Here is a 27,077-nt window from a genome sequence, read left to right as displayed (position 1 = left end):
CGAGACAAATCAATCGAACAAAGGCCGGGGTCGAAGCTTCAATGCAAGAGCTGCGTGTTGGTGGGGTTGATATGCTGCTCAACGAGGACGTGACGAGAGTCTCTTGTCGTGAAAGGTCTACAAACACGAGGCGGAGGACTTTGTCGGAATGACTCGAGCTATAACAGACAGATCAAGTCGAGGTAGGCGGGCGGCCTGACAGTAGGAGATGTTTGACGATTGGGCAAGGAAAAAAGTCAGAACTTGGCCAAAAGGGAAGCAACGGTAGCAAACGCTGGAGAAAGCAGAAAGGCCCGAGGATCGGCAGGCAAAGAGACACGACAAAGAGACGAGCGACGTGACGGCAGCTAGGAAAGAGACGATGGAGAGAAGGAGAACAAGACGGAGAGAGAGGAGTGCGAGCTCGTCACAGAGAAGGTGACAGATTGGCGCGCGGGCATCCACTCTCATTCATTTAGTTAGCGCGCCGGCCGCAGGGTCTGCCCGAGGCCTCGCAGCCTCACGGACCCAACGACCTTGTTGTCGCAGCTTGACGCTTGTTCCCGCTCTCCGCAACTGCCCAAACCTTGCGCTTGGTGACCGGTCCCTTTTTCTAAGCCCCTGCCGTCCTTCCGCCAAACTGTCTGGCCCTCTGCCGCGAACGTCGCTCGCTGCAAGTGAGAGAGAGAGAGAGAGAGTCTTCAAACTCCGATATCCTCCACCCTTGTGTGTCTGCCCCCCTCACTGTGAACTGCCAACCCCGACGCTTTCCCACGCCCGCACGTGTCACGCCATCATTTCGACATGGATCGTGGCCAAGCCGTGAGGTCGCCGCTGGATCAATTGGAGGCACAGCTCAATCTCGTCGTGCGTAACATTGCTGCTCGCCAGTTTCGCCTGGCATAAAATTCGGCAGTTTTGCTAACAAGCCATATTGTGAATAGTTGGAACACACAGGTCGTCTCTTTGCGAACAATGCAAGAAACCATGGCCAGATCAACAACCCTTCGCGACTAAAGCAGGTGATTGCTGGCGCCAACAATAACTTTCACGATGCACTCGATCAACTCGAGAGCGAACTGGTGAGTTGCGATGGATTCCATTGTATTGTTTGAGTTTTATATCATAATCACCTATCTCACATCTACGCTGCACCGTTTTTCGCTCTATCTTATCACTCCAATCGACGACAGCGGCTGATGATGTTGTCAGAGTTTGGCACGCGCAGTGATGCGTCGTGATCTCGCTACATATCGTTCTCAGCGAGGGGCTCGGATGCAGACCGAAGCCACCACAACTGCTGTGCCGACTGAGACTGACAACGCTACGGCGATCAACCTTGATGATGACGTTGTCATGGGAGAGTCACCCATAGGAGACGCCAAAATGTCAACACCTGGAGAGGAAACTGGACTGCCAGAAGGAGAACCGAATGGCGATTCCAACTCGCCGCTTCATCTTGACATACCAGGACAGGACCATCAAGCGGCAGGCCATCCGGGCGACGAGAACACGGGTACTTACAGCAACTTCGACTTCGAATCTCTATTCAATGATCCAAGCAGCGCCGGTCCCGCATCGCGAGGCAGTCCTAAGACCCTCCCCGCTCCTTCACCACCTCAACCTCTGGCAGAAGTACCGGCACCAGATCCTCCTGCATTAGCAGAAGACACGAGACCCCCTCCAACTCGAACAATGACCATACCCGACGACGAACCCATCAAACCAGCCTCCTTCAACGACTCAAACGACGACTTTGACTTTGCGGACCTCACAAACTTCGGACCTACAGACACAGATATGCAAGATACCGATGGCATCTCCTCCCTCCTCCCTGGACTTGAGAGCTATGCAAATTCAGGCGGTGGCAATGGAGGTGACTCAAATCCTCAATCCGTACCCGCACACTTCAACATCTTTGATGCAGCAGGTGCTGGCGACTTCGGAAGCGCGCCGCAACAGGATGGAACGGGTAACGCTAAACAAGATGGACAACAGCAACAGCAGCAGCAGCCACAACAGCCTGATATGGGCAGTAGAGACGACACCTTTGACGACATCATGAACTTCACCGAGTTTGACATGGGCGACTTCTCTGGTGGTGGTGAAGGCGAGGGAGGAGAAAGCAAGTTTGATGCAGATTTCTTTGACCTCTGATTGCAGAAGAGAGAGCTTGGACATCTGATCTACATTCGGTCATAAGGACGAGCATGGAGGCTTGGTGGGCAAATCCCGGCCACCTCTCACCTGACGCGCTTCTCTTGCATCAGGGAGACATTCATTGCTCAAACGACAAAGAGCATCGTAATAATACGAAGCGGCGGTCATTGAATAGAGCAAAGCAAGATCTAATATAAACAAATGCATATTTACTGTAAACGCTCATGTTAGCGCCATAATGCAACACCCGATGTAATGCTGCGCCCATACCCCAAATATCATCCAAACCAGCCAGCAATAACAAGACAGGAAAATCAGAACCAGGAAGAGAGATGCAAGATGTTGCAAGCCCTCAACTCAACAACTCCTTGATATCCTCAATCCTCTGCAACTTCTTCTGATCCTCATTCATCATCCCCAGCGAACTAGCAATGAACTTTTTCCTATCCTGCACCCTCAACATCTTCTCCTCAATACTCTGATCAACCACAAATCTCACAATATTGACCTCTTGCATCTGACCCATACGGTGCACACGGTCAATAGCCTGTGACTCGACAGCCCAACTCCACCAAGGATCCATCATGAAGACATTACTCGCACAAGTCAAGTTCAAACCCACACCGCCTGCTTTGAGAGACAGTAGCAGAACACAGCCTCTTGTCCGATTGGCGAATTCGGTGAGCACGGCGGCGCGGGCTTTTTGCGTCATGCTGCCGTCGAAGCGGAGGTAGGGGATTGAGGCGCCGTCGAGGGCGGGTTCGAGGATGTCGAGGAAAGAGGTAAATTGAGAGAAGATGACGGATTTTGTGGTTGGTGAGGCCTTCTTGATGCGTTTGAGGTGGATGAGGAGAGCGCCGATTTTGGCTGACGAGAGGGTGTTGACGCGACGAAGTGATACCCGAGAAAGCCTTTGTTGTGAGTCGTTGGATTCGCTGGGTTGAGTTACCGAGTAAGGGGACTCGAAACTGTTTTGTGACTTGTCTTTGGCTATGCCAGCTTCGTCATCATCTTCATCGTCGTGTCTGATGACTTCGAAGATGTCGCGTGCGTTGATCGGTTCACGGCAATTGAAGCACAGAGGCAGTTCGTTCTTGTTGGTAGCGTTCTCAATCAAGTCGAGCAGACACTTCTTGCAGGCGCTGTGCCAACAGCCAGTGACAGACTGCTCTTCCATGGGCTCTTCGAAACATATCGGGCACTCGTGAGTCGACTCCGCTTGGATCTGCTTGAGCACGTTGGCGCCAAAGCGGCTTGCGTCCTCTTCTTCGGCCTCTGACTCGAAGCGTTGGATCAATGATTGCAGATCCATGTCATCAGCAAGGCCATTGGCGATATCTGCAGAGGCCTCCGCCTCGTCCTCATCTGCGGCTCCAGCTTTGCTGCGCACCAACGTAGGGTGACAACATGATTGTCTTAGTCGTAGAATCTGTGCAAAAATCGTTGTATACGACTTCATTAATGTTCCGGCTTCGACGTTCGCAGCGAATGTCCTCTTGGCTCGAGCGAAGATGTGGTCGTAAAGATCACGCTCCACCTTTGAGAGCTCGATCTTCTGGATGTTGATAGTACGTGGCGGCAGTGGAACCAAGGCTTCTCCGTCTGGTGTCTTCATGTCCTTTGTTCGACGCAAGACGAGTGGCTCCAGGACAGTTTGCACGACGTCGAGTGCTCGGACATAGTCCTTCGACTCGAAAGGCACAGTGATGAATGTCTTCCAGAAAGAGAAGTTACTCCATGGTTCAACGCGAAGGAAGCGTACCAGACTGAACAGATCCTCAAGACGATTGACGATAGGCGTACCTGTCAGCGTCCATCGATGCTCGGCCGCAATCTCATAGCAAGCACGAGCAGTCTTTGACTGTCGGTTCTTGATCATATGGGCTTCGTCAAGAATGACACGGAAGTACTCGATAGAGAATAGACCACCACTTGATCCTCTGTCACCACCAGCACTGACCACTTGATTGTACTCTGAGAGCACTGTGCCGTAACTTGTGATGATGACATTGGGAGCGAACCCTGCATTAGCCTCGCAACACAGTGTCTTCAGGTTGACGTTCTTGTCTGAACCGTAGTAGACCAACGTCTTGAGCGTTCCGGGCTTTGAAGCCTTTTCCGCTTCACTCTGCCATTGCGCCAATAAAGACATCGGAGCAACAACCAATGTTGTACATGGCGCGCGAGCAACTCCAGACGAGCTCTTAGGCGAGCGTGGTAGGTCCATAACCGTCGACATCCTTGAACCTTGCAATCCGAATTCTGAGGTGTGAGTGTGTACCAGACTGAGCATCTCGATAGTCTTTCCAAGGCCCATTTCGTCTGCCAAAATACCACCGAGGCAGTTTTGCTCTTGAACAGGGAATTCTAACGACAACTCGCCAGAGTATGGGTTTACATAGAAGCTCGGTTGCTCTTCGACCAGGGGTACTGGTGCATCATCTGCGTCTTTCGTCGGCCACATGTACTCTTCCCACAGTGGATGCATCGACACTTCCTTGTGGTCAGACTTCTGATCTCTCTCCTTGCCCACCATCCAATGCAGAGCTTGTTTTTGGTACTTTCGGAGGTCCATGACAAATGTCTCTGCCGGTTGCATGACCGGCGTGTTGAAATCGAAGGTTTGTGCTTTGCGGTAAAGACTGTCAAGCTGATCTTGCTCCAGTTCCTGGCCGTCTTCCGTGTCGTCTGATGGAGGAGATGACGGAGCCTGATCACAAGGTTTGGCTGGTTTGGCAGTGCTCGGCTCAGGTTGTTCGGGTATATCGGCAGCACGCAAAATGCCTTCTCTTTTATGCTTCTCGGTTGTTGAGTTCGCGCGCGACGGATGAAGATTGATCTCTGAAAACAACTTCACCAGGCCGACCTGGCGCAATCGCAAGTCCCGTTCGTCTCGAGTCTCTTTGGCTTCATGAAGACCAGTTTCTCTGTTATTGTCCAATGGCCTGATGAAGCTGCCAGCTGTAAAGCATGCCTTGAGGAAGAAGCATCGCAACTGCAGGTAGATAGTGTCGTTGGTCCGGACGCGATCTGGCGCAAAGATACAGTGACCTTCGAAATGGCATATGTTCTGATCCATCAGGGTGGAGATCCAAGCGGCAGAATCCTGCTCCAGGCGACCAACTTCTTCTCCTTTGGCGTTTGTGAAGCGTACAATGACATCTTGACGAGTGGTAGCACGCGACTTGCCTCCCTTGCCAACCTTTTGTTGGGCTGGCTTTGCTCTTTCGATCTTGACCAATTCTCCTGACGTGATGATAGCCGTTCCACTACGTGTAGTCCAGCCGACGACACCCATAGCACCGATATATCTCTTGGTTGGCATGGCTGCTAGGTTGACCTTGGGAGTGTCGATTTTTGGTGCAGAGGTGCTCGGCGTGTCTTTTAGCTTTGGTCGAGGCGGCCGGGCGGTGAGCATAGAAGACGTGCTTGAGATCAGAGGATGGCCCTGCCACGATCCGTCAAAGTACATGTTAACAGCTCGCTCTACGTCGTTGGCGCATATCCGTTGTAGAGCATTGATGGTGCTCTGAGGAGCCTCGTTTCCGATGAAAGCCTGGAAGAGCGAGGGATCAAAGCAATTGGCGCTTGACGCAATCGTATCTTCTGTCGGATGGGCGGTGGCAGCAGGCTTCTGGCTGTCGCCATGTGGAAGAACATCTAGCTCATCTAGCTCATCTGGGCCAGACGGATCGGAGGCGAATGAGCCATCTTGGACAGCGTCTTTGTCGGCAAAGAAGCGCCTCTTTTTGTTTGGTCGGTCACCCATATGCGAGATGCTCATGTCATGCGAGCAATGCGTGCTTTGTGTCGCGTGGGCGAGATGGCGACGAGGACTATGCCGTGGTGCCTCGCTGCAGGCCAGTACGCAGCTCTCGGAAGACGCGTTGGAGCGCGTCTAGACTTGATCGCGAGGACTTTTATGAAACCTTGTGAAACACTAGGCTCTTTTTGGCTCAACAGCGTCATGTTCGAGGTCATGGTTTGCTCAATCGCCGTTGCGCCTTTGACACTTCTGTTTCCTGACCCAGACAATTATGAAGACCCAGACAGCCTGTCGCACGCTGAGGAGTGCCCTCGGTAGACAGCAATGTCAATGTAGAAGGGCTTATGCCACCGAAGTCAAGCAGCCTGCCGCGACGGTGTCGTCCGAAGCAGAGGTGGGCTCGGCGAGAGCCTACTGTGTGGACCTTCTAAGGTGAGCATCGCCTTTATTCTGTTCTCGCCTCCTCCCTCTGATCAGCATGCAGAAAATATGACACTCCTTCGTTCTTGCTACAATCATACATGCCACCCAGCACACGGGACGCCTACCTTGCCATTCGTGCCTTCAACATAGAAGTCGCCAGAACTGCCGACACAACGAGTACTCCCACAATTGGCTCCATGCGCCTACAGTTCCAGAGAGATGCCATCACAAAGGCCCTAGCTGGCACTCCCCCGAAACAGCCCATCGCCGTTTTGCTAGCTTCTGCCGCCGAAGACCTGCAGCGAAGGACCAACGGCAAATCAAAGTTCAGCAAGAGCTGGTTCCACAGAATTGTTTCCACCAGAGAGCAATACCTTACCAACCCGCCGTATCCTGACTTGGCCGCTCTCGAGTCGTATGCTGAGAATACATACTCGACTCTGATGTACCTTACTCTTCAAGCCTTGCCCATGGCCTCCTTGACCGCCGACCATGTCGCATCGCACATCGGAAAGGCAACCGGTATTGCGACTATCCTGAGAGGCCTGCCGTTACTCGCTTTCCCCGGTCCAGCAAACCATCACTCGAATCAAGGAGGCATGGCTGGTGACGTTGGTGCCACAAGACAGGGCTCAGTCATGTTGCCTCTGGACGTCATGGCGCGACATGGTGTAAGAGAGGAACAAGTGCTTCGCGAAGGTGCCGAGGCTCCTGGCCTTCGCGATGCTGTCTTCGAAGTCGCCACAAGAGCTAGCGACCATCTCATCACAGCAAGAGAAATGGTCAAGAACCTGCGCGCTGGCCAGGATGCAGGTCACGACTTCGAGCATGGTCATGAAGAGGAACACATGAACTACGCCCCGTCGCAAACATCTACATCCGCCCAGGAGATTCAACAAGCCTTCCCCGTCTACCTCTCCGGCGTCCCTACAAGTCTATGGCTCGAGAGATTGCAAAAGCACGACTTCGACGTTTTTGCTCCGAAGCTCAGAGTCACTGACTGGCGACAGCCATGGAAGACATGGCTGGCGTACAACAGATCCAAATTCTAAGGACTAGATCATCATTTGTATTGTACTGTTCTACGACCATCATCACATTATCTGTGGTATGTACATATTTTTCAGTCATATGGTCTGACACATCGCACTTGTTGTGGTTCAATACTATGCAGAGTATCTTATTAGTACACGTGCTGTTTCGCTGTGGGTGCTAGTCTATGGTTGTCAGGAAGCACAGTTTCCATGTAGTCGGCTGGGGGTTTGTTGAGGGTATGCGAATGAAGCACACTCGACCAGCTCGACGTTGGCTATGAGAAAACTGTGTATCTTTGATAGTTGTATACAAGCCGCCGTGGTGTTCAAGTGTCAGCTCTCATGAATTGCTGATTCAATTAAATGGGCTCACTCATTTCAAGAAGGACATGACATATCAATAACAGGAAGGAATGAGAACTGCATAGCAGGATACCGGAAACATGTGCGCGATGGCCTTGAGGCAGCAGCTTGGTGCGTGCAGACTGTCGTGTGTGGTCACAAGCCAAGTCCCGAGCGAAGCGTCGCAGACGAAGGCAACGGCGACGACGGCAACGATGACAGCGATGATGATAGTAACTACAGCAGACATCAAGCACGACACATTTTAATCTTCTCCAGCACCCGGTTGGAAACCAGGATACACTGATGAAAAAGAAAGAAGGAATGCTTGATGCCCATGAAGATCATCAAGTGCTCTCGTTGGCTTCACTTCCGAAGAAGTTACTAGACCGACACACCACGGTGAGGTGAGAGCTTGTGCCGGAGGCCGGCCACTCGCCCTGGGCCAAGGCACCCGTCATACTCAAGAAGGCGTCCCCTCAAGAGCAGAGCAAGCACCTCAGCCTGGACTGAGTCCCAGCCCCCCCATCCTAAGGGGCCTCCAGCCAGCGTCTGCACCCCCTCGACCACTGGTGCTGGGTCACCCAGAGGGAGAGGCCTGAGGGATGACTCGTCACTCCCATCCCATCTCTTGCAGAGGTGACCGGGGCCACCAAAGACTAGAGATGGGATAGGAGCGCGAGCCACCGCTCAAGACCCCTGCCCCTGGCGATACCCAGACACGGCAGTGGGAGAAGATGAGACGCGGCGGAGGGTAAGGATGAGGATGAAGGAAAGAAGCAGAGAGGAGAGAAGGAGGCTGCTTTTATACCTTTCCGAAAGCTGAGAGAATGGCATCTCCCGTGACCCTATTACTCATATCTGGTAGGCAACCACTTCGGAAGCTCGCAGAAGACTCGACACGTGGAATCGAAGCTATCACGGGACAGACGCCGTCACTGAAACCCTTGATGCCTCAGGACGAGAGCGTGTATCGCAAGTCTCACAAGAAAGACTACAGCAATCAAGACTACGAGTCCATCCACTGGCCTTCCACGGAGAGAGAGATCTGCTGGATAGACATATCACTCAGATAATCACACCGTTACATTGTGGAAGATCTGTGACAAAAGCCATTGGCTCATTCTGTATTCTATACAAACCCACAAATCGCAGAACAGTCCGTCCTCTCCCAAACAAGCAGCCTACAGTTTCACGAAGACATTGAGCAAGAAATGAAAGGTGCATGCACGCTCGAGTCTTACTGATCGAGATGCACAAGTACCATCGGAGGCCATCATGGCGTCAGTGAACGTTAGAGTAGCTGCCTTTGTTCTCTCGAATACTGCATGCACAGGGCTTCGAGTGCTGGAGTATCTCAGCTGCACATGCCTTTAGGTCTGCCTTGTGGAGTTTATATGACGCCCCTGACATATACCAACGACACGGTCTCATGGTCGCTCTCTGCTCGATCAGCGACGAGACATAAGGATGTCTGTCGTCCTCCAAAGACCCCTCTAAGTCCTTACACACCATAAGCCACCATCCACGTCGCTAAGATGAATGTTGGGGTCGTAGAGTGTGAAGAATAATTAATCAATAAGGGGTATCTATATCCAACAATACAAGCACCGCCGCAAACTCAAACCTGCGTAGTCTCGGCTCCCGACTGATTCTGCTTCTCGGGTTCTGGTGTTGGCTCGGGTGTAGGTTCAGAACCCTCATACCACTCCATATCCACCGCCTTGACCAAAACAACCTTTGCTCGATCGGCCATGGCGTAGTAATCAGGATTGTCCTTTGGCGTGAACATGGCAATGTGGGCGCCGATCTCGCTGCTCGCTTTCTCGTTGATGCATTTGATCCAGGTGCCTTTACTCTTCAGCTTCTTGTCCACAGCATTGGTAGTCTTGCGCTTTTTAAGCGGTGATTCACCTCGTTGTTCCTTTGCTTCCTTTGGCACCACGCAAAATGTTCTTTCTTCACCGAGTAGTTGCTCAGAGTAGTATGTTTTGCCTTGCTTGCTCGTATCGAGGCAAGTGTAGAAGTCTGCGAAACCAATCTTGTGCGAAGAGCTGAGTGCTGCAACGCCTTCGACTCGTTTGGTCAGGTCGGCGCCACGGGCCAGACAGCCGACGAATTCGAGGTGACCACCTGCCCAGGCCCAGCCTTTGGAGATGTGTTCACGATTTTGCCATACTGCACCTCCGGCTGCTGCTAAAGCTGCGGCGCCACCTGCGAACATGGCATATTTACCCCATTTGCCCCAAGCGCCTGCTTCTGGTGGTGGAAGAGCGCCTACGGGTACTTTGGTCGAAGGGACTGTCTTGTTTGTAGAACCACCGAGACCAAAGAACTGAGAGGCTTGGTTGTAGGCACTGTAGGCAGCAGATGCGGTGTTGATGTGTGTTTCCGCACCATGTGCGACAACGCCAGGGTGGATACCTAGATAAGGAGTGTCGAAGGCCAGCACAGCTTGGATGTAAGGAAATAAGAACTCCGGAGCTTGTTCAGGGTCAGTCTTCTCAGAAGGCAGTGGAGGATTCTCTTGCGGAGGCGCCGACGAAGATCGAGCTTGTGATTCCGGGACCTCCAAGTTGATTGTGCTATTGTTCATAGAAGTGGGGTAGGAAGTGGTCTTGTTGCCAACACCCGAGTCGTCCTGGGTCGAAGCGAATGAGCGCTTGGAAGGCACAGGTTGATCGCGAGCAATGCTTAGCAACGTCTCTGCCGCCACAATGCCCCCCATCGAGTGACCGACAAGAACAACTCTGACCGATGGATCTATCGTTGGAGACGGAGTGCCATTTGCGACCTCCAAGTCGATGCACTTGTCGAGCAACCAGCCATGGAACTTGGTCACACACTCGTAGAGATCTCCTTGTGTCTCGAACTTGGGGTATACGATTGAGAGAACATTGATCTTAGGTAGAGCGTTCTGTACAAGAGTTCTGAAGTGGTCCGGAAAGCCTACCATTCATTGAGCGACGTGTTGATGACTCGAATCAGGGACTTGTTTACCATCGAAAGTGTGGTCTCCTCCTTTGAAGCCGTGAATGAACACGAGCAACAAGCTCTTGGTCGGCATGTTGATCTTATAGGGTTGTTTTACATGAAGAAAGCGTCAGACTCGGAGAGAAAGCGATCAAGCGGAGTCGAGTGAGATAAGGTGGGTGAGCTGGAGTCGCAGGCGGACTTGGTTGCCGTGTGGCAGCGGGTTGCAGCGCGCGTCATCGAGAGCGAGATGATGATGGAATTTCTAGCCATCCAAATTTCCATCATTATTCCATAGCAATTGCCAACCACTTCAACACTATCTCCACCTCTACGAAGTACACGGCCGAAGACGAAGCAAGCACATCATGTCACACCCTCAAGAACCCACGCGACAGCCGACTGTAGACGAGACGGAACGCTACAAAGTCACGCTGCACCGCGCCGCCATCGCATGTCTCTTCGTCTGTCCCGCTCTGGCCGCCCTACCGCCACGTAAATTAGACTTCTATACCATCTCGTTGATCGGTATGACCGGCTTCTCTGGAAACTACCTGTACCGCGAATCACAAGGCCAAAGCATCTGGAAAGTCATTGGCGGCAGCAAGGCCGAAGACATGCGACCAAAGGGCGACACATCACTACCCACCGACAAAGCCCGCGAGTTCCAACGTCAAATGAAGCTGCAACGCGAGGCACGAACTGCTGGCGACAACAACGCTCTCGAGGCTACACAAGGAGACAAGCAAAATATTCTGGAGCAGGTCTACTACGGCAAAGAGAAGCCCGAGGGCTGGAGGGAACGCAGAGCACAGGAAGATCAGAAGGCTCTTGCTGAGGGCAAAGGTCTGAGCGACATCATCCTGGATCAGATCTGGGACGTCTGGACCTGGGGCAAGCACAAGGAGGCTCAACTTGTAGCTGAGGTCAAGTCCGAGGGGGACAAGAAGAACTAGACTGCTTGATCATGCTTCTAGATCTCAAATACGGGAATGCTCTTGTACGACTAGGATGACTGAGAATGTCGAATTGTATTATACGCCGAATGAACATACATTCGATTTACGCACTTCTAGTCGCACGCCGGAACGAGCGTGGGAACATGCTAACTTGGCTTCAAACTCCACGAACCAGCGTCTCCGATCAATTTGGTTCAAGTCCTTCGTCTTGTGTCACACAACCACAGCCAGAACCGATCCGATGTGTCGTCCTGTTTCACGGCATATACTCTCGTCCTGTCTCTCCATCCTGTCGACATTCAAGAGAAGCCCTCGGGTCGATAACGCAGATTGTGACCAGGTCCTTCGCGATGAAGTCTGAGTGCGTTTTTGTGAATAGTCTCAATCCGAGGCAGTGACCATCAGGGGCGAGTGATACCGATACTCGCGTTATTGACCTGACCCATTGGATGACACGATCCTCTAGTTGCTTCTCTCATCGAATCTCGTTTGGTAAAGGGGCGCTGATGTTTGATAGTCTTATCTCTTTAATGCTAGAATCTGTGGCGAGCAGCAACCTGGTATCTTGGTAGCAGCTAACCCGAGTCGCTTAATGCATACATGGAATCAGCATTGGCAATATATGCATGGCAATATGACCCCGCCGAACGGCTTGTCTTTACCCCGGAGGATTGTGCTGTCTCTCCATCCTTCACTCCTTCTCGTATACGACTTATACATAAAGCCTTCCCGATGCCTCCCCAAGGTCCGTGATACTTTATCCGCGTAGGTATAGAACAGATCCAAATCACATCATTCGAATTCCAACCAGAGTCCACCACGAAATCATAGCCCGAAACATTTTCCCTCAGAACCAAGCAAACAATGTCCGACACCAAGAAAACAGTCCTGATAACAGGCTGTTCAGCAGGAGGTATAGGCGCCGCTCTCGCAACCACCTTCGCAGCTCAAAACCACACCGTCTACGCCACCCTCCGAAACCCTTCTCTGGCACCCAACTTCAATTCTCCAAACATCCACATCTTGACATTCGATGTTACCTCTCCTTCCTCAATAAGCTCTTGCATTGACGACTTGAAAGCAAGAGGAGTGAGAAGACTGGATGTGCTGGTCAATAATGCAGGAGCGGATTTTGTGATGCCATTATTAGATGTCGATGTGGAAAAGGCGAAACAACTCTATGAAGTCAATGTCTGGGGTATCTTGAGAGTTACACAGGCCTGCAAGAGTCTACTCATAGAAGCAGGAGGTGTAGTCTGTAACATCTGTTCTGTATCTGGAAAGATGAATTTACCATGGAGTGGTACGTCAACTCTTTTCTACCTCACTTTTGTGCAAGATTGCCCTGCTAATGCGGTGGTCTACATTAGGCGTTTATAGCAGTTCAAAAGCTGCTGCTGCCATGATGTCGGAGACTTTGAGAGTGGAGATGAAGCCTTTGGGTGTCAGAGTTCTTACACACATGGTTGGAGCTGTGGAGACAGCAATTCATGTCAAAGCAGGTGAATTGCGTCTGCCAGAGGACTCGTACTACACGAACATCTACTCGATCATAAGCGCACAACTCAAGGGAGAATTGAAACCAGGAAGCCAGCCCGTCAATGTCACGGCACAAAAGATTGTCACCGATTGTCTCGGTACTGGTAGCGGTATGATCTGGAGGGGCGGCATGGCGAGTATCTGTTACTGGGCGACTTGGCTGATGCCAGCATGGGTACTTGATCAAATGATGGCCAACGGAAGAGGTTTGGACAAAATTAAGTCAGGGGGAAAGAAAATTCGTTCTTCGTGAATTCATAAATATCTAATGTCTCGTCACCGTCACACATTCAAACATACCATTCGCGCCTCCAGCGCCTCCAGTCCTCTGTCGCAGCACCTTTTAGGTCATCTGCATTGAGCATGCCGACTCCCTCTTGAACCAAGACATGCCAGACGTGATTGCGAAGACTGACCGGCCATTTTGGTGTATTCCAGTATCTCGCCTGGAGACCCGCTTTCTTGGCGCCTCTGATCTGACCACGGATGATCTTCATCTGCTTGTGTGACAGTTTGCCGCGCCAGATGCGTCCGACTGACTTTTTGAAATTGATACTAGCGTAGTAGGATGTGCTAGTGTTGAATGCGGATGCGGGAGTGTCGGCAGGCAAGCCGGTCTTACCTTGACCTGCTGTCGACGGATGATAGTCTTCGATCTCCGTCAAGCCACGTAGTTCGGAGTCTATGTTGATGTCGGACAATGAGATCGGTGATGGCTCCCACAGCATCGACAAAGGAGCATCGTAGAAGATATCGCGATATGTCGTGTTGGCGGTCAATAGATCGAAGGGGGTGTTTCCGGTTCCGACAACAGTGATTGCTCCGGGAACAGTATGGGTCCCATTGAAGTGGGTGAGATAACCCTTCGAACGAAGACCCTCGAGTTGCTCTTGCACTTTTCGGAATGTGCTAGGTCCATCCGTCTTGAGATCAACAAGGAGCACCAATGTCTGGTCCGGATCTTCGTCGTAAACTCCATGGTTCTTAGTGTTACCGAATGGAGTAAGAGGATTTTGTTTATCCAACAGCGAGATAAGAGGGTCCACGTAAAGATTTTTGAAAGTGCGATTAGGAGTCAGAGCAGATGTGCTATGGCCAACGAAGAGCTCGTCTTCAATGTGCCAGACGTCTGCCTCTACACCGGTACAACCGTAATGCAAGGCATCATACAGCGGTATCCGCCTCCAGTAGTCGTTGTGAGAATGAACAGCTGCAATAACATGATTAGTCTAGCCCTGTTACCAATGCAGCCTTTGCTCGGCACTTACGAATTGGCATGACATCTCGGGTTGCATCGGTAGGGTAATGTGCTAGGCCTTCTCCGACCTTTCCTGGATTCCCCCAATCGGGTAGGAAGTCGAAGTCGCTTTCCAGTAGTAGAGCATGTCCATTCAAGAAGAATGATGCGATATGCATGATACCTCTGATGATCTGGTCAGTATCATTGATAGAAGCCGCTCAGAATATATCACTCACAAGAGAGATAAAACGGTCATTGGAATGAGCACGCATGCTAGTTTAACAAATGCCATCGTTGGGAGTTGTTTGGCTGGCAATTCTTCCGGTCCAGAGTCCGGTAGGACAGTCTCGGTGACGACATACTCTTGCTTCCTCTTGGCGGTTGTTGAAGTGCGAGGTCTACCAGATATCAAGGGATAGCGAGACTGTGGTTGACGATTTCTGAGAGTCATAGGGCCAATGGTTTCAAAGATAAGATTATACCAGCGTCGCGAGGGAGGTGGTTGATAGCGACCATTTTCGACTTCGGCGGGGGATGGTTCTCTAGGGGTCTGTTGGGGCAAAGGTATTATTTCCAACAAAGAAGGTGCCATGGAGAGAGCGTGTGGAATGTTGCACCGAGTTCAGAAACTGGCTTTAACAAGGCGAGCCGCAGGTGAAGTAGTCGTCTTAGCGGTCTTGGTAGTCTTGATATGTGGACCCCGATGACGGTGTGAAGGGCGACAGGTCTCTTATAACGTCTATGCTATCACCCAGAAGAATGACGACGATAATAAGCCGGAGAAGATCAGCAATGAGCGTGGTTAGAAGCAGGTGAGTAGTAAAGCGAATGACTGCAATTGTCACGGCTAGACCACCCAAGGAGGGGGATAGACTTGATATACGGAAGGTGTAAATGAGCCATCTGTCACGTCGGCAAGCAACACGGGTTGGCCCCACGAGCATGGTTCGCTCAAGACGGGCCAGACCGCTGGAGAGGCTTGCACTCACGACGACGACAAAGCCCAAAACTCGCGACAGAAAAGTTAAGCCTCGACAGCCGTTGAGCGCCTGAGCCAATCATACGGACACAAGGACACTACTCTCGGTCGCGCAAAGCAAATGGATGAGAAACATGTCGAAGGTCGATGTCGGCCGTGGCTTTTACTGATGCCAAACAGGAAGCTGATGGCTGGATGTGGGGTTGTGATTGGTGGTGGATGCGATGATTTCCCCAGACCTTGAAGTTTGCTTGATTTGCAGATCACGCATCACAACGCCTTCATTCGAGACTTTTTAGGGCGCATGTCGCAATTCTCAAATTGTCACCATTTCGCTTACCATAACCAGCAATCATGCCTCACAAACACAAGAGAAGGGATGACAATGCCGACGAGTAATTTCAATCCAGCCTCCACCTGAACTTTGAATAGAAAGCTGAAACTCAAGTCATAGTTTCAACCTGCCTCCCACATCTGTCGCAAAGAGTCTGCCCGTAGGCAAGGCTGCGCAGACCGTCTTCACATCTGATGGCAAGAAAAAGAAAAAGACAGAGACGTCTGTCGCTGGAAAGAATGCATACAAATTCAACGATACACCAAAGGCATTCGCCCGCTTGATGCAACGCCAACAACCAAAGGAAACCCCCGATGAAAGCGAATCAAAGACAGCAAGCAAGAAGCGCAAGCGCCAGGAAGATATCAAGCAAAAGGCCAAAGGAAAAACAATGGAAATGCCAAAGATTCAGCCTGGTGAAAAACTACGAGACTTCAATGCTCGTGTAGACCAAACATTGCCGGTGACTGGTCTGGCGCGAAAGGGCAACCAAGGCCTGGCTCCTGGCGAGAAGGTCTCACGGACAAAGACGGAGAAGAGGATGCACAAGATGTACGACGAGTGGAGGAAAGAGGACCAGCGCATCAAGGACAAGGCCGAGGAAGAGCAAGAGAAGCGCGAGGAAGATGAGGAAGAGCGTAACGCACTATATGGTGAGGACTCTGGTGTACCTCAGTTATACGGCAAGAAGCGACAAAGGATGATTGGCGAGTCCAAAGACGAAGCCGACATCTGGGCAGTGCTCAAGACGAAACGAGACAAACCCAAGGGCCTACATGATGTTGCACAGGCTCCTCCCGAGTTTACTGTGATACCCAGGGAGAAGTTTAAGGTCAAGAACGGAGCAAGGGCAGATGTGGCAGACGTGCCGAATGCTGCTGGTAGTTTGGCAAGGAGAGAGGAGCTAGGCGCAGAGCGCAAGAACATTATCGAGCAATACCGTGCTCTGATGAGAAAGGCGTCGGGTGATAAAGAGTAGAGGCAGATACCAAGCTTACACATACCGCGCAACAAACACGAGAAAGTTTGCCGAGTCTATCGCAAACAGAGCAAGCATCTGTCTCCAAAATGAGCGGGGACACTACCTTCAGTATCAAGCATCGAGCGCAACCAACGCTTTCCGCCCTCGACTTCCCTTGCGCCGAATTTGACAACGACGCAACCTCGTATTAGCGCCGCTGTCCACAACAAACCGTCGCTCGTTTCTTGTTTTTGTCTGGCTTTCCTCTTCATCACAAGAGGTTCCAGGTCTCGTATTGCGTCGTCAGCTTCGTCGCTGGTATCCCATTTTCGGCCTCCTATCCGAGGTATTGCTTTGAATTCATCCATGAAAAATGTCGCAAGATTCGCGAACACAGGCCCATACAAGATCAGGGTACCAAAAGCACCAAGTCCATCCATGCGCCGCATCAGCGAGGTTTGTATGGCTTTATCGCTGGCGTCCAAAGTAACATTGTCACGCAGCAGCAATCGTGAATCGTTGGGTCCGCGGTGTTCGCGGGACCCGTCCACAAGCCAGACCTCATTCTTGCTAGAATACTTGAAGAAGTCCCAATTCTCACCTAGGGCCTTACGACCTTGACACACCCAATCCAAGACACAAATGCTTGCATTCGGAGCGTCCGGTTGATGATGTACGTAGAATCGTTGAGTCTGCTCAAAAGCACTCTGAGCAAAAGGCTGGACCGGGTCAGGAAGATAGACCAGAGCAGCAGCAGACTTCAGGTGGATGTTCATATCTTGGCGACTAAGAGTAGAGGGAGTCGGAGTTTTGAAGATCTTTGTGCTGCCCTGAGTGAGGATGAGCAAACGGGAGGTGGCATCGAGATCAAGGTGCAAGGTGATAGTATCACCAGCAACTATACCACCACCATAGGTCAAGATGTAGAGCGTATGGACTTGGTGAGACGAGTCATTGTCGGCAGATGGAGTTATGGTCACAGGAGTTGGCGATATCAGTTTGAGAGGATACTGATAAGTCAAGGTTTGCAAGACAGGAGTCCCCGGCGGCAACAATGCCAGGTGGACACGGCCATGTCCAGGCACAGAGTCGGTGGGTGGGAAGGGGTTTCTCATGCTCTGGTGAGACCGACATCAAACAAAGTGCTTGAACGGATAAGAAATGGAGGGCATCGATCGACAATGCCAAGATTCGCAAAGGTTGCCCTGCGCCACGGATTGGGGGCATGCGGGAAACGGGCCAGGGACAAGAATAGAAAGAACGGAAGCATCTTGATCCACCCTTCGTGCAGCCTCCGACCTGCAAATCTGCTGCATCTCTCGCTACCCTACTGCATTGGACGTGCGTCACTCTTGGACTATCGATACGCTCGTTTGCCTTGGACTTTTCCACCCCCTTGACGCTCGCCTCCCTGTCGCGAAGGGCTTTCACAACGGGGCAAACACTCGCCGCCAACCGATACACAGTATGAGGAGGAACACCGTATTGCTGGCCTTCGCCGCCGGCGCTGCTCTGGTCGCCGCTCAGAACACGGACCAAACAACTGCTGCTGCCACGACCAAGGCCACGTCGGCTGCTGCTACAACTGCCGCTCCCACAACAGACAAGTTGACTGGAGTGTCGTCGTTTGTCAAGTCTAGCAGCACATCGAGCGATGACGCCGACTCTTCCACAACATCCTCCTCCAAGCCTTCTTCCTCGGCCGCCTCAAAGACGTCCAGTGCCGCATCAAACACGGGCATCACCGACCTGCCCACCCTCGCCGGTGCCACAGTCCCAGACATGGTCATCCCTTTCACTGCCGACGCTCCCTTCATGCAAAAGTCGACGGTGCCGGAGGGAACCATCTTCATTGCTGTAGGCGCATGCCTGGCTTTCTTGGGTGCTTGTATTCTGGCATGGCGTGCCATGGTCGCCTACACCATCAACCGCTCCGTCAAGCGTGCCGCCATGGCCAGCGTCATGGCTTCTGATGCAAAGACAAAATACGGCCCTGGTGGCAACCTTTACGCCATGCCTCAAGGCTCTTCCCTTTCCCTTGACGCCCTGACATCTGCCGGCAAACCTCTGTCCTCGGGAGGTGCTAAGAAGGAGAACCGCAAGAGCGCACAACCCAAGGCCGATCCTTCGAGTCTCTTCTTCTCACCCACCGCCGGCCAACGCAACTCGGCATACATGCCCGTCAGTCAGAACCGCAGCTCTACCTACTTGCCCGCTGGCTACTACGCCACGCCAGGCGCACAAGCAGCCGGTGGCCGTGACTCTATGGTCATGGGCGGCGCACCAAGTCTACAACCCACACACAACAGACACTCCCGTGCCGAATACTCTCCCCCATCTAGTCGAGACGGCTCCCGTCCTCGTAGCGGCCTCAACCCTCACCAACATTCACGAACTGGTTCAAACGCCCTTCTCAGCCCCACGCACCAGCTGTACGCTCAACCCAGCACAAGCAGCTTGGCTGTCGGTATTGGTGCTCAACCTGACGATGGCAGCACCGTCAGCAGCCAGTTGCCTGGTCAGCGTGCACCAAGTGCATACTTTGACGATGTTCTCCAGGAACATGGCAGCGGTCCTCGTGAACGCTACTAAACGTGTTTCTTTCCTCTTCACTGTTCATGTTTACCCACAACATTTCAGCCTCTTTTAATCACGTCATGTTGATTTTTTACTTACTGTTTCCCACGATTTTCCTTGAAGTGTATATATGGGTTGGAGCATATGCGTTGATTCAGATTTATTATTTTTGCATTGAATTGCTTTCTTTCGCGTAAGGAGGAACAAGGGAAGGAAAAGGAGCGTTCTAATATCAAACTCATGATTGTTCATACTTTCATGTTCTCTTGCCACACCTCAAACTGTACTGTCCTCTTGTGCACGTGTATGCTAGCTAATGGTTACTCGACAACGTATTTGCCATATCACAGTGGGAAATTACAAAGTCACAGGTGTACTTTTCAAACAGGTCATCTTAGAACTTGAGACAGCAGTAGTCAAAAGAGTAATCGAGAGGATCAAGGTTAATGCACAAGAAGAAGGATACTACAATATGCAGGGGAAAAGATAATATTGGATACACAAAAGGGTGTTGCAAAAAAAAGTGCAAGAAGAACGAGAAAAAGAGCCAAGTCCACCTCCTCCGAAAAAGAATAATTGAATCGACTGATGATGAGAAAGGTAGAATGTATTATTCGAGGCTAAAAGTCTCGAATCGCATGTGCTAAGCAGCAAGATCAAGAACCATCCGGAAGAGAAAAAAGTACATCAAACGATCAACCATTGACTACCATCAGAAGATGGGGAAGCCATGGGTTGAGTAGAGGTTGCTTGGTGACGAATTTAGAGCTTGGCCTCAGTCTCGGCTTCGGCGGTAGGCTCGGTCGTTGCAGTCTCGGTGGTGGTGGCTTCAGGTCCACGGCGGTAGACCATGCCTGAGTCGTCACCCCATCCGTTCCAGAGCTTGGGGTTGTACTTCTTGCCCCATAAGGAGAAAGCAGGGTCGGCCTCAGCCTCTCGACGGTAGACCATGCCTGAGTCGTCGCCCCAGCCATTCCAAAGCTTAGGGTGGTACTTCTTTCCCCATGAGGAGAAAGCAGCTTCAGGAGCAGCGGCGGGCTCAGCGACGGGTGCAGCAGTGGCAACTGCGGCCATAGTGGCCATTGCGATGGCAGTGACCTTCATGATTGGTGTTTTTTTGAGTTGTTTGTGATGGGAGGGATATTCGAAAATGAGTGAATTGTGGGTTGGTGCTCGAGACAAGAGAAGGATACAATGTGCTATATATACTTACTGCTAGTGTTGGAGGATCGAAGGATGTGTCAATAAGATCCAATAAAGAAGATACAACACCTCGACCAGAATAAGTTTCTTATTGGTTATTGCCCTCGTGGCAGGACGCTTGACATCATGGTATCAAAGAAACATCTTGGGGAATCGATATGAGCGTATATGAGGCGAGGCCTGATAGGTACAGATCGAGTTGTGGAAACGAGGTGCGGGAGCCAGATGCCTGTCATTAACCAGCAACTAATGGATAGCCTCTAAAGCTTGACATGCTTATTTTAAATGCTTTGTAGAAAGTGAATGAAGTCAAACTCGTGGTGTAAGACGTAGCTTCCAAGAAGTGTCGAATATGGGTATCAATAACCAGAATTGCCATTCCGGGTACTCAATAGAAGAGATGGTGAAAGCTCTCGTCGGAACTCCGGCATCTGCGCAGCGATATGAGGACTTCGACGGAGCAATCATGACTCTTCGCGGTCTGAGGACTAGATGTTGGGTTGATCAAAAGCCTGGACGGATATCTCTCGAGGTAGAGGTTGAGATATAGGGAGGCATTGTTTATTAGTGTTGACCGAAATCCCTGCATCTAACCTTGAGAGCACCATTCAACAGAGTCAACAACAGTGACTACACTGCTTGGAAGATATTGCAGGCAGCTACTTCATTATTCATGGGACTGGTGGAGGTGAGCAGCGGCTGGTCGGGAAGAAAAGGCGTAGTAGCCGACATTGACAGTCAAAAGAGATGTGGCTCGCTGGTCTTTCACATGGCTTCGCAGCTCAGACACAATTATCCGCGCATAGAGCGCGATCGTGACCTTTCACAGCTCGTTGTTGCTCTCTTATATCACAGACCAGAGTCGAAAGTCGGGAGGAAAGCTGAACGTTCTCGGTAGAAGGGTCGGTAGTGGACAAGGAGGGAATCGGATAGCCGCGAGCTCTTTCCTCCACTCGGACCGGAAACGCGCGAGCCAAGGCTGGCACCTCTCCGCCTTGGTGGATTCGAGTTGTGATTTCGACCCGTCTGTATTATTGCCATCCTTACTGCCACGGTCGCTCTCTCCCCTCACATCCTATCCCCCTCCACTCCGCACCAGTCGCCATGCTTTCCAAGGTACGCTGCTTCTTTCGACACCTTCCACCCGAGTACAGACCCTGACCCTGCCCGACAGACGCTCCTTCACGGCGCAAAGCCTGCATCCAGATGCCTCGCCGGCCCTTCGGTCGCTTCGCGCTGTCAGTAACCACTACGACTCCAATACCCTTCGATGGATCAAGTACTGAATTCTGTCTACAGCCATGGCCACCACTGTCAGCCAGGACATCTTCAGGCCCACCAAGTTTGGCGGCAAGTACACCGTCACCCTGATCCCCGGTGATGGTATCGGTGCCGAAGTCTCCGAGTCAGTCAAGCAGATCTTCAAGGCCGACAACGTCCCCGTCGAGTGGGAGCAGGTCGATGTCACCGGTATCGAGACCGGCGCCAAGCACTCCGAGGAGCTGTTCAGAGAGTCGATTGCTTCTCTCAAGCGCAACAAGCTCGGTCTCAAGGGTATCCTCCACACCCCCGTCGAGCGCTCCGGTCACCAGTCCTTCAACGTCGCCCTTCGCCAGGAGCTCGACATCTACGCCTCGGTCGTCCTGATCAAGAACATCCCTGGATACGAGACCCGCCACAAGAACGTCGACTTCTGCATCATCCGTGAGAACACCGAGGGAGAGTACTCTGGCCTCGAGCACCAGTCGGTCGACGGTGTCGTCGAGTCGCTCAAGATCATCACCCGCGCGAAGTCGGAGCGCATCGCCAAGTTCGCCTTTGCTTTCGCCCTCGCCAACAACCGCAAGAAGGTCACCTGCATCCACAAGGCCAACATCATGAAGCTGGCCGATGGTCTGTTCCGCAACACTGTCAAGAAGGTCGGCGAGGAGTACCCCACCATCGAGACCAACGACATGATTGTCGACAACGCCTCGATGCAGTGTGTCTCCAGACCCCAGCAGTTCGACGTTATGGTTATGCCCAACTTGTACGGTGGTATTCTCTCCAACATTGGTGCTGGTCTCGTCGGTGGTCCCGGTCTCGTTCCCGGATGCAACATGGGCCGTGACGTCGCCGTCTTCGAGCCTGGATGCAGACACGTCGGCCTCGACATCAAGGGCAAGGACCAGGCCAACCCCACTGCTCTCATCCTCTCCGGAAGCATGCTCCTGAGACACATTGGTCTTGACGACCACGCCAACAGAATCTCCAAGGCCGTTTACGATGTCATCGCTGAGGGGTACGTTGATCACATGGCACCATTTCTTTCGAATATCACTAACAACCACGTAGCAAGACCCGCACCCGTGACATGGGCGGTAACTCAACCACCCAGGAGTTCACAAGAGCCATTCTTGGCGCCATGGAGAAGCAGTAAATGCTTCATATGTGGTCAAAATAGCGGTCGCAAGACCTGGCGGGTGTTCTGTTGTATAGCGTGTATACCTCTCAAACAATTCTTATTTTTGATTCATGAATTCGTACACCTGGACTAGTTTTGACTCTTCGGGTATATTGCTTGATGCTTCTTTCAAAACGGTCTTGTCCGTTCTCCTCTCCAGAACCCCATGAGTTCTCCTGTTTCTCCAATCCACTCACGAACACCCATTACAGCGGCCTTGGCCATACCAGCGTTGGTTCCGGAGCGCGATCTGCGTGCACCATTCGTAGAGGCATAAGCAGTCGCAGCATTATCGGGTTCCTTGCCAGCAGAGATGAAACTGCTGCCAGCTCCCGTCGCGTATTCACTACCCATGCTCGGCAGCACGTTCTCGCCAGCAGACAGCGAGACGAAAAGCGCAAAAGGGACCAACCAAACTTGAAGTCCGAAAAAGGCAGCGATCTCACTGAAGCTCGGGACAGACTCATTCGGAGCGTAGTAATTGTAGTGCCTGGGAGGGGATGAAGGCGGGGCGGAGAAGTGGCGGAACCATAGCCAGTGGTTTAGCAGAACGAGCGCTGTGAGGATGTTGTGTTAATCAGGGCAAAACTGTAGAGGACCAAGGGAGACTTACCACAGGACAACAGGAAGACAGGGTCAGTGAGCTTGACGATGGGGAAGCGGCGTAGATTCTGATGGTAAACACCATGACTGCCGATAGCAAGAGCTGAAAGGCCCAGAGGAAATTTATCGAAAAGAGCCAGCAGTATTTGGATGGCGACGACCAAGTATATCAGGCGAGTCAAGAGCTTTTTGGCCAGCACGGTATGTTCCTCGACCAACTCGGAGAGATAGTACAGGCCAGATGCGATCGCAAGCGTCAGGAAGGAGAATCCAAGGGCAAGGCCTAGATAGCCGACCAAGGGTAAGATCCACATGGTCGCGATGTTTGGTCTCGAGCAAAAGAGAGACGTTTACGAGGCTTCAATCGACGTGATTATCCCTCGCAGGCACAGCGAAAGGCATGGTAGCAAACGATGCCAAGTGTCGTGTCCTTGAGACGCGGGGCCGAGCGATCTGCAAGCTGCAGGTGGCAGGAACAATCCACAGGGTCGGTGTTTGGGAAAGTCCGTGACGCTTCGTGTGACCGAAACAGAAGGTGCAAGACGAGCATTCGAGTCTAGAAAGAGAAAGAGCTTGTTTTCGTCTACGTTCCTTCTCGTTCTGCCCCCTCCTTTCTTCTCTTTCCTCTGATGAACCTTCATCTTCTCCGAACAGTCCGCTCTCAGGCCGTCAGATCTGTGATTCCTAGACGTGCTGCTGTTTCAGGGTCCCGCTCCCACTTCTTCACTACCTCTTCGAACACATCCAACCCCGCCACTTTCCACCAACGCCCCTCTTCTCTACGCCTAAATTCAACTCCTCGACTCCCCAGATCCCGTATTCAAGCTCGCCACTGTTCGCACAGAAGAATGTGTCGCCGCGATGCGGATGCAATGGGCGCGAACCTCGACATTGCCAAAGGCCGTGAGGTTCTGCCCAAGAATGTCAAGCCTCTCCACTACCACCTGACTCTGGAGCCCAACCTTGAGACCTTCGAGTATGAGGGTAAAGTTGTCATTGAGTATGTCTCTCAGGTATCAGCCGTTTCTTGTGCTTTATTCTCTAACATGGCCATAGTCTCGATGTCGTCGAGGACACCACATCCATCTCGCTGAACACAATCGACCTCAACATCAAATCCACAGAGGTCCACTCAGGCTCGAAGCTCATCGCCTCATCTCCTAAGCTCACCTACGATGAGAACACCCAGACCACCACCGTCTCGTTCCCCGACACCATCCCCGCCGGGCACAAGGCCACCCTCACACAGACCTTCACCGGTACTCTCAATGCCAACATGGCCGGTTTCTACCGCTCGAGCTACAAGGGCGAAGACGGCAGTGACAAGTACATTGCCACCACTCAGATGGAGCCTACCGATGCTCGCAGAGCTTTCCCCTGCTTCGACGAGCCTGCATTGAAGGCCGAGTTTACCATCACCTTGATTGCCGACAAGAAGTTGACCTGCTTGAGCAACATGGATGTCGCCAACGAGAAGGATGTTCACGATGGCAAGAAGGCTGTCACCTTCAACAAGAGTCCTCTGATGTCTACCTACCTTTTGGCTTTCATTGTTGGTGAGCTTAACATGATCGAGACCGACGCCTTCAGACTTCCTGTTCGTGTGTTTGCAACCCCTGACAAGGACATCGAACATGGTCGTTTCTCTCTGGAGCTTGCTGCCAAGACATTGGACTTCTACGAGACCAAGTTCAACAGCAAGTTCCCTCTACCCAAGATGGACATGGTCGCCATTCCCGACTTCAGCGCTGGCGCCATGGAGAACTGGGGTTTGGTCACCTACCGTGTCGTTGACCTCTTGTTCGACGAGAAGACCAGCGGTGCTTCCACCAAGCAGAGAGTTGCCGAGGTTGTGCAGCACGAGCTTGCTCACCAGTGGTTCGGTAACCTCGTTACCATGGACTTCTGGGATGGTCTCTGGCTCAATGAGGGTTTTGCTACTTGGATGTCTTGGTACTCCTGCAACGAATTCTACCCTGAATGGAAGGTGTGGCAGGGCTATGTCACCGACAACCTCCAGAGTGCCCTGGCTCTCGACTCTCTCCGAAGCTCTCACCCTATTGAGGTTCCTGTCAAGCGTGCAGACGAGATCAACCAGATCTTCGACGCCATCTCATACTCCAAGGGCTCTTGCGTTCTTCGCATGGTCTCCAAGTACCTGGGAGAGGAGACATTCATGGAGGGTGTCAGACGTTACTTGAAGAAGCATGCCTTTGGCAACACCCAGACCAACGACCTCTGGGCTGCCCTCAGCGATGCTAGCGGAAAGGATGTTGAGAAGATCATGGATATTTGGACCAAGAACGTCGGTTTCCCCGTTGTTAGTGTAACTGAGGATGCCAAGAACAACTCGGTTCACGTCAAGCAGAACAGATTCTTGCGCACCGCAGACGTCAAGCCTGAGGAAGACAAGATTCTCTACCCTGTGTTCCTTGGTCTTCGTTCCAAGGATGGTGTCGATGAGGAGCTTACCCTCGACGGCCGTGAGAGAAGCTTCAAGGTCAAGGACCTCGATTTCTACAAGATCAACGCAGACCACTCTGGTATCTACAGAACCTCCTACTCCCCTGAGCGTCTTCAGAAGCTTGGCGAGGCTGCCAAGAAGGGTCTCCTTACTGTTGAGGACCGAGCTGGCATGATTGCTGATGCTGGTGCTCTCGCTGCCTCGGGCTACCAGAAGACCTCTGGTGTCCTTTCTCTGCTTCAAGGATTCGACACTGAGCCGGAGTTTGTTGTCTGGGATGAGCTTACTGCTCGTATCGCCTCGGTTCGCGCAGCTTGGGTCTTCCAGGACGACAAGGTTAAGGATGCACTCAAGGCTTTCCAGCGTGACCTTGTTAGCAAGAAGTCGCACGAACTTGGATGGGACTTCAAGGAAAGCGACGGTCACATTGAGCAGCAATTCAAGTCGCTTCTCTTCAGCAGTGCAGCCCTTGCTGGTGACGAGAAGACCAAGATCGCCGCCCTTGAGATGTTCGAGAAGTTCAAGAACGGTGACAGATCGGCCATCCACCCCAACTTGCGTGCTGGTGTGTACGCTATCGTTCTGCAGAACGGTGGTGAGGCAGAGTACGACGCCATTTTGAACGAATACAGAACCGCCAAGATTGCCGATGAACGCAACACAGCATTGCGTTCAATTGGACGTGCTAGACAGCCTGAACTCATCAAGCGCACACTTGCTATGGCCCTGAGCAAGGAGGTCAAGGATCAAGATATCTACCTTCCTCTTGGTGGACTCCGCTCGCACAAGGAGGGTATCTTGGCTCTGTGGAGCTGGGTCAAGGAGAACTGGGACACTATCTACAAGAAGCTTCCCCCTGGTCTCAGCATGCTAGGCAGTGTTGTCAGCCTGTGCACCAGTAGCTTCACCAGCGAGAAGCAAATCCAGGAGATTGATGCATTCTTCAAGGAGCGCAGCACCAAGGGCTTCGACCAGAGCCTGGCGCAGAGCTTCGACGCGATCAGAGCCAAGGAAGGATGGTTGAAGAGAGATGCCGAAGATGTAGAGGCATGGCTCAAGGCCAACAAGTACTTGTGAGCAATCCAAGGCTTAATAGAA

At 52.0% G+C, this 27,077-nt stretch overlaps 15 protein-coding genes across 15 annotated transcripts; 8 read left to right on the top strand and 7 right to left on the bottom strand.

The window, feature by feature from the left end:
• Positions 1-791: 791 nt before the first annotated feature.
• AUEXF2481DRAFT_691689 (uncharacterized protein) lies at positions 792-2,314 on the top strand. Its single transcript, XM_013488909.1, has 2 exons — positions 792-846; positions 924-2,314. The coding sequence occupies exon 2, from the start codon at positions 1,210-1,212 to the stop codon at positions 2,134-2,136; it is 927 nt and encodes a 308-aa protein (XP_013344363.1). The 5' UTR covers positions 792-846; positions 924-1,209; the 3' UTR covers positions 2,137-2,314.
• A 177-nt stretch (positions 2,315-2,491) lies between these two features.
• AUEXF2481DRAFT_65146 (uncharacterized protein) lies at positions 2,492-5,923 on the bottom strand (the record flags this gene model as incomplete). Its single annotated transcript, XM_013488812.1, has 2 exons — positions 2,492-3,050; positions 3,120-5,923. 2 exons carry the CDS (start codon positions 5,921-5,923, stop codon positions 2,492-2,494), a joined length of 3,363 nt encoding a protein of 1,120 aa, XP_013344266.1.
• Positions 5,924-6,176: 253 nt separating this feature from the next.
• Positions 6,177-7,380, top strand: AUEXF2481DRAFT_4756 (uncharacterized protein; the record flags this gene model as incomplete). The annotated part of the gene is made up of 2 exons (XM_013488638.1): positions 6,177-6,337; positions 6,390-7,380. 2 exons carry the CDS (start codon positions 6,177-6,179, stop codon positions 7,378-7,380), a joined length of 1,152 nt encoding a protein of 383 aa, XP_013344092.1.
• Positions 7,381-7,467: 87 nt separating this feature from the next.
• AUEXF2481DRAFT_39654 (uncharacterized protein) lies at positions 7,468-7,967 on the bottom strand. The gene has a single exon (XM_013488771.1). The coding sequence runs from the start codon at positions 7,952-7,954 to the stop codon at positions 7,760-7,762; it is 195 nt and encodes a 64-aa protein (XP_013344225.1). The 5' UTR covers positions 7,955-7,967; the 3' UTR covers positions 7,468-7,759.
• Positions 7,968-9,325: 1,358 nt separating this feature from the next.
• Positions 9,326-10,771, bottom strand: AUEXF2481DRAFT_4755 (uncharacterized protein; the record flags this gene model as incomplete). The annotated part of the gene is made up of 2 exons (XM_013488637.1): positions 9,326-10,653; positions 10,705-10,771. 2 exons carry the CDS (start codon positions 10,769-10,771, stop codon positions 9,326-9,328), a joined length of 1,395 nt encoding a protein of 464 aa, XP_013344091.1.
• A 274-nt stretch (positions 10,772-11,045) lies between these two features.
• On the top strand, positions 11,046-11,633 carry AUEXF2481DRAFT_29218 (uncharacterized protein; the record flags this gene model as incomplete). The annotated part of the gene is made up of 1 exon (XM_013488709.1): positions 11,046-11,633. The coding sequence occupies one exon, from the start codon at positions 11,046-11,048 to the stop codon at positions 11,631-11,633; it is 588 nt and encodes a 195-aa protein (XP_013344163.1).
• An 867-nt stretch (positions 11,634-12,500) lies between these two features.
• AUEXF2481DRAFT_4753 (uncharacterized protein) lies at positions 12,501-13,428 on the top strand (the record flags this gene model as incomplete). Its single annotated transcript, XM_013488636.1, has 2 exons — positions 12,501-12,939; positions 13,007-13,428. 2 exons carry the CDS (start codon positions 12,501-12,503, stop codon positions 13,426-13,428), a joined length of 861 nt encoding a protein of 286 aa, XP_013344090.1.
• Positions 13,429-13,465: 37 nt separating this feature from the next.
• Positions 13,466-15,007, bottom strand: AUEXF2481DRAFT_29216 (uncharacterized protein; the record flags this gene model as incomplete). Its single annotated transcript, XM_013488708.1, has 3 exons — positions 13,466-14,385; positions 14,444-14,598; positions 14,652-15,007. 3 exons carry the CDS (start codon positions 15,005-15,007, stop codon positions 13,466-13,468), a joined length of 1,431 nt encoding a protein of 476 aa, XP_013344162.1.
• A 741-nt stretch (positions 15,008-15,748) lies between these two features.
• AUEXF2481DRAFT_29215 (uncharacterized protein) lies at positions 15,749-16,707 on the top strand (the record flags this gene model as incomplete). The annotated part of the gene is made up of 2 exons (XM_013488707.1): positions 15,749-15,789; positions 15,849-16,707. The coding sequence occupies 2 exons, from the start codon at positions 15,749-15,751 to the stop codon at positions 16,705-16,707; spliced, it is 900 nt and encodes a 299-aa protein (XP_013344161.1).
• A 56-nt stretch (positions 16,708-16,763) lies between these two features.
• Positions 16,764-17,804, bottom strand: AUEXF2481DRAFT_4750 (uncharacterized protein; the record flags this gene model as incomplete). Its single annotated transcript, XM_013488635.1, has 1 exon — positions 16,764-17,804. One exon carries the CDS (start codon positions 17,802-17,804, stop codon positions 16,764-16,766), a length of 1,041 nt encoding a protein of 346 aa, XP_013344089.1.
• A 352-nt stretch (positions 17,805-18,156) lies between these two features.
• AUEXF2481DRAFT_4749 (uncharacterized protein) lies at positions 18,157-19,281 on the top strand (the record flags this gene model as incomplete). Its single annotated transcript, XM_013488634.1, has 1 exon — positions 18,157-19,281. One exon carries the CDS (start codon positions 18,157-18,159, stop codon positions 19,279-19,281), a length of 1,125 nt encoding a protein of 374 aa, XP_013344088.1.
• A 747-nt stretch (positions 19,282-20,028) lies between these two features.
• On the bottom strand, positions 20,029-20,397 carry AUEXF2481DRAFT_88591 (uncharacterized protein; the record flags this gene model as incomplete). The annotated part of the gene is made up of 1 exon (XM_013488850.1): positions 20,029-20,397. The coding sequence occupies exon 1, from the start codon at positions 20,368-20,370 to the stop codon at positions 20,029-20,031; it is 342 nt and encodes a 113-aa protein (XP_013344304.1). The 5' UTR covers positions 20,371-20,397.
• A 1,120-nt stretch (positions 20,398-21,517) lies between these two features.
• Positions 21,518-22,984, top strand: AUEXF2481DRAFT_39646 (uncharacterized protein). Its single transcript, XM_013488770.1, has 4 exons — positions 21,518-21,585; positions 21,644-21,707; positions 21,769-22,750; positions 22,804-22,984. The coding sequence occupies exons 1-4, from the start codon at positions 21,574-21,576 to the stop codon at positions 22,886-22,888; spliced, it is 1,143 nt and encodes a 380-aa protein (XP_013344224.1). The 5' UTR covers positions 21,518-21,573; the 3' UTR covers positions 22,889-22,984.
• On the bottom strand, positions 22,836-23,941 carry AUEXF2481DRAFT_39645 (uncharacterized protein). Its single transcript, XM_013488769.1, has 2 exons — positions 23,526-23,941; positions 22,836-23,469 (listed from the first exon to the last, which is right to left on the bottom strand). Exons 1-2 carry the CDS (start codon positions 23,827-23,829, stop codon positions 23,042-23,044), a joined length of 732 nt encoding a protein of 243 aa, XP_013344223.1. The 5' UTR covers positions 23,830-23,941; the 3' UTR covers positions 22,836-23,041.
• Positions 23,942-24,363: 422 nt separating this feature from the next.
• AUEXF2481DRAFT_29210 (uncharacterized protein) lies at positions 24,364-27,056 on the top strand (the record flags this gene model as incomplete). Its single annotated transcript, XM_013488706.1, has 2 exons — positions 24,364-24,515; positions 24,572-27,056. The coding sequence occupies 2 exons, from the start codon at positions 24,364-24,366 to the stop codon at positions 27,054-27,056; spliced, it is 2,637 nt and encodes an 878-aa protein (XP_013344160.1).
• Positions 27,057-27,077: the final 21 nt, after the last annotated feature.

Source organism: Aureobasidium subglaciale (genome assembly GCF_000721755.1).
Source record: "Aureobasidium subglaciale EXF-2481 unplaced genomic scaffold scaffold_9, whole genome shotgun sequence".
In the NCBI taxonomy this organism is placed as follows: Eukaryota; Fungi; Ascomycota; class Dothideomycetes; order Dothideales; family Saccotheciaceae; genus Aureobasidium; species Aureobasidium subglaciale.
This window is presented reverse-complemented; position numbering and strand designations above follow the sequence as displayed.

Bases quoted from the DNA above. Each gene is read 5' to 3' on its own strand.
- AUEXF2481DRAFT_691689 (XM_013488909.1), top strand. From the start codon at position 1,210: ATGCGTCGTGATCTCGCTACATATCGTTCTCAGCGAGGGGCTCGGATG.
- AUEXF2481DRAFT_39654 (XM_013488771.1), bottom strand. From the start codon at position 7,954: ATGTCTGCTGTAGTTACTATCATCATCGCTGTCATCGTTGCCGTCGTC.
- AUEXF2481DRAFT_39646 (XM_013488770.1), top strand. The intron at 21,708-21,768 runs GTCAGTAACCAC...TTCTGTCTACAG, and splicing joins CCCTTCGGTCGCTTCGCGCT to CCATGGCCACCACTGTCAGC. The intron at 22,751-22,803 runs GTACGTTGATCA...ACAACCACGTAG, and splicing joins TACGATGTCATCGCTGAGGG to CAAGACCCGCACCCGTGACA.
- AUEXF2481DRAFT_39645 (XM_013488769.1), bottom strand. From the start codon at position 23,829: ATGTGGATCTTACCCTTGGTCGGCTATCTAGGCCTTGCCCTTGGATTC. The intron at 23,470-23,525 runs GTAAGTCTCCCT...ACATCCTCACAG, and splicing joins TGTCTTCCTGTTGTCCTGTG to CGCTCGTTCTGCTAAACCAC.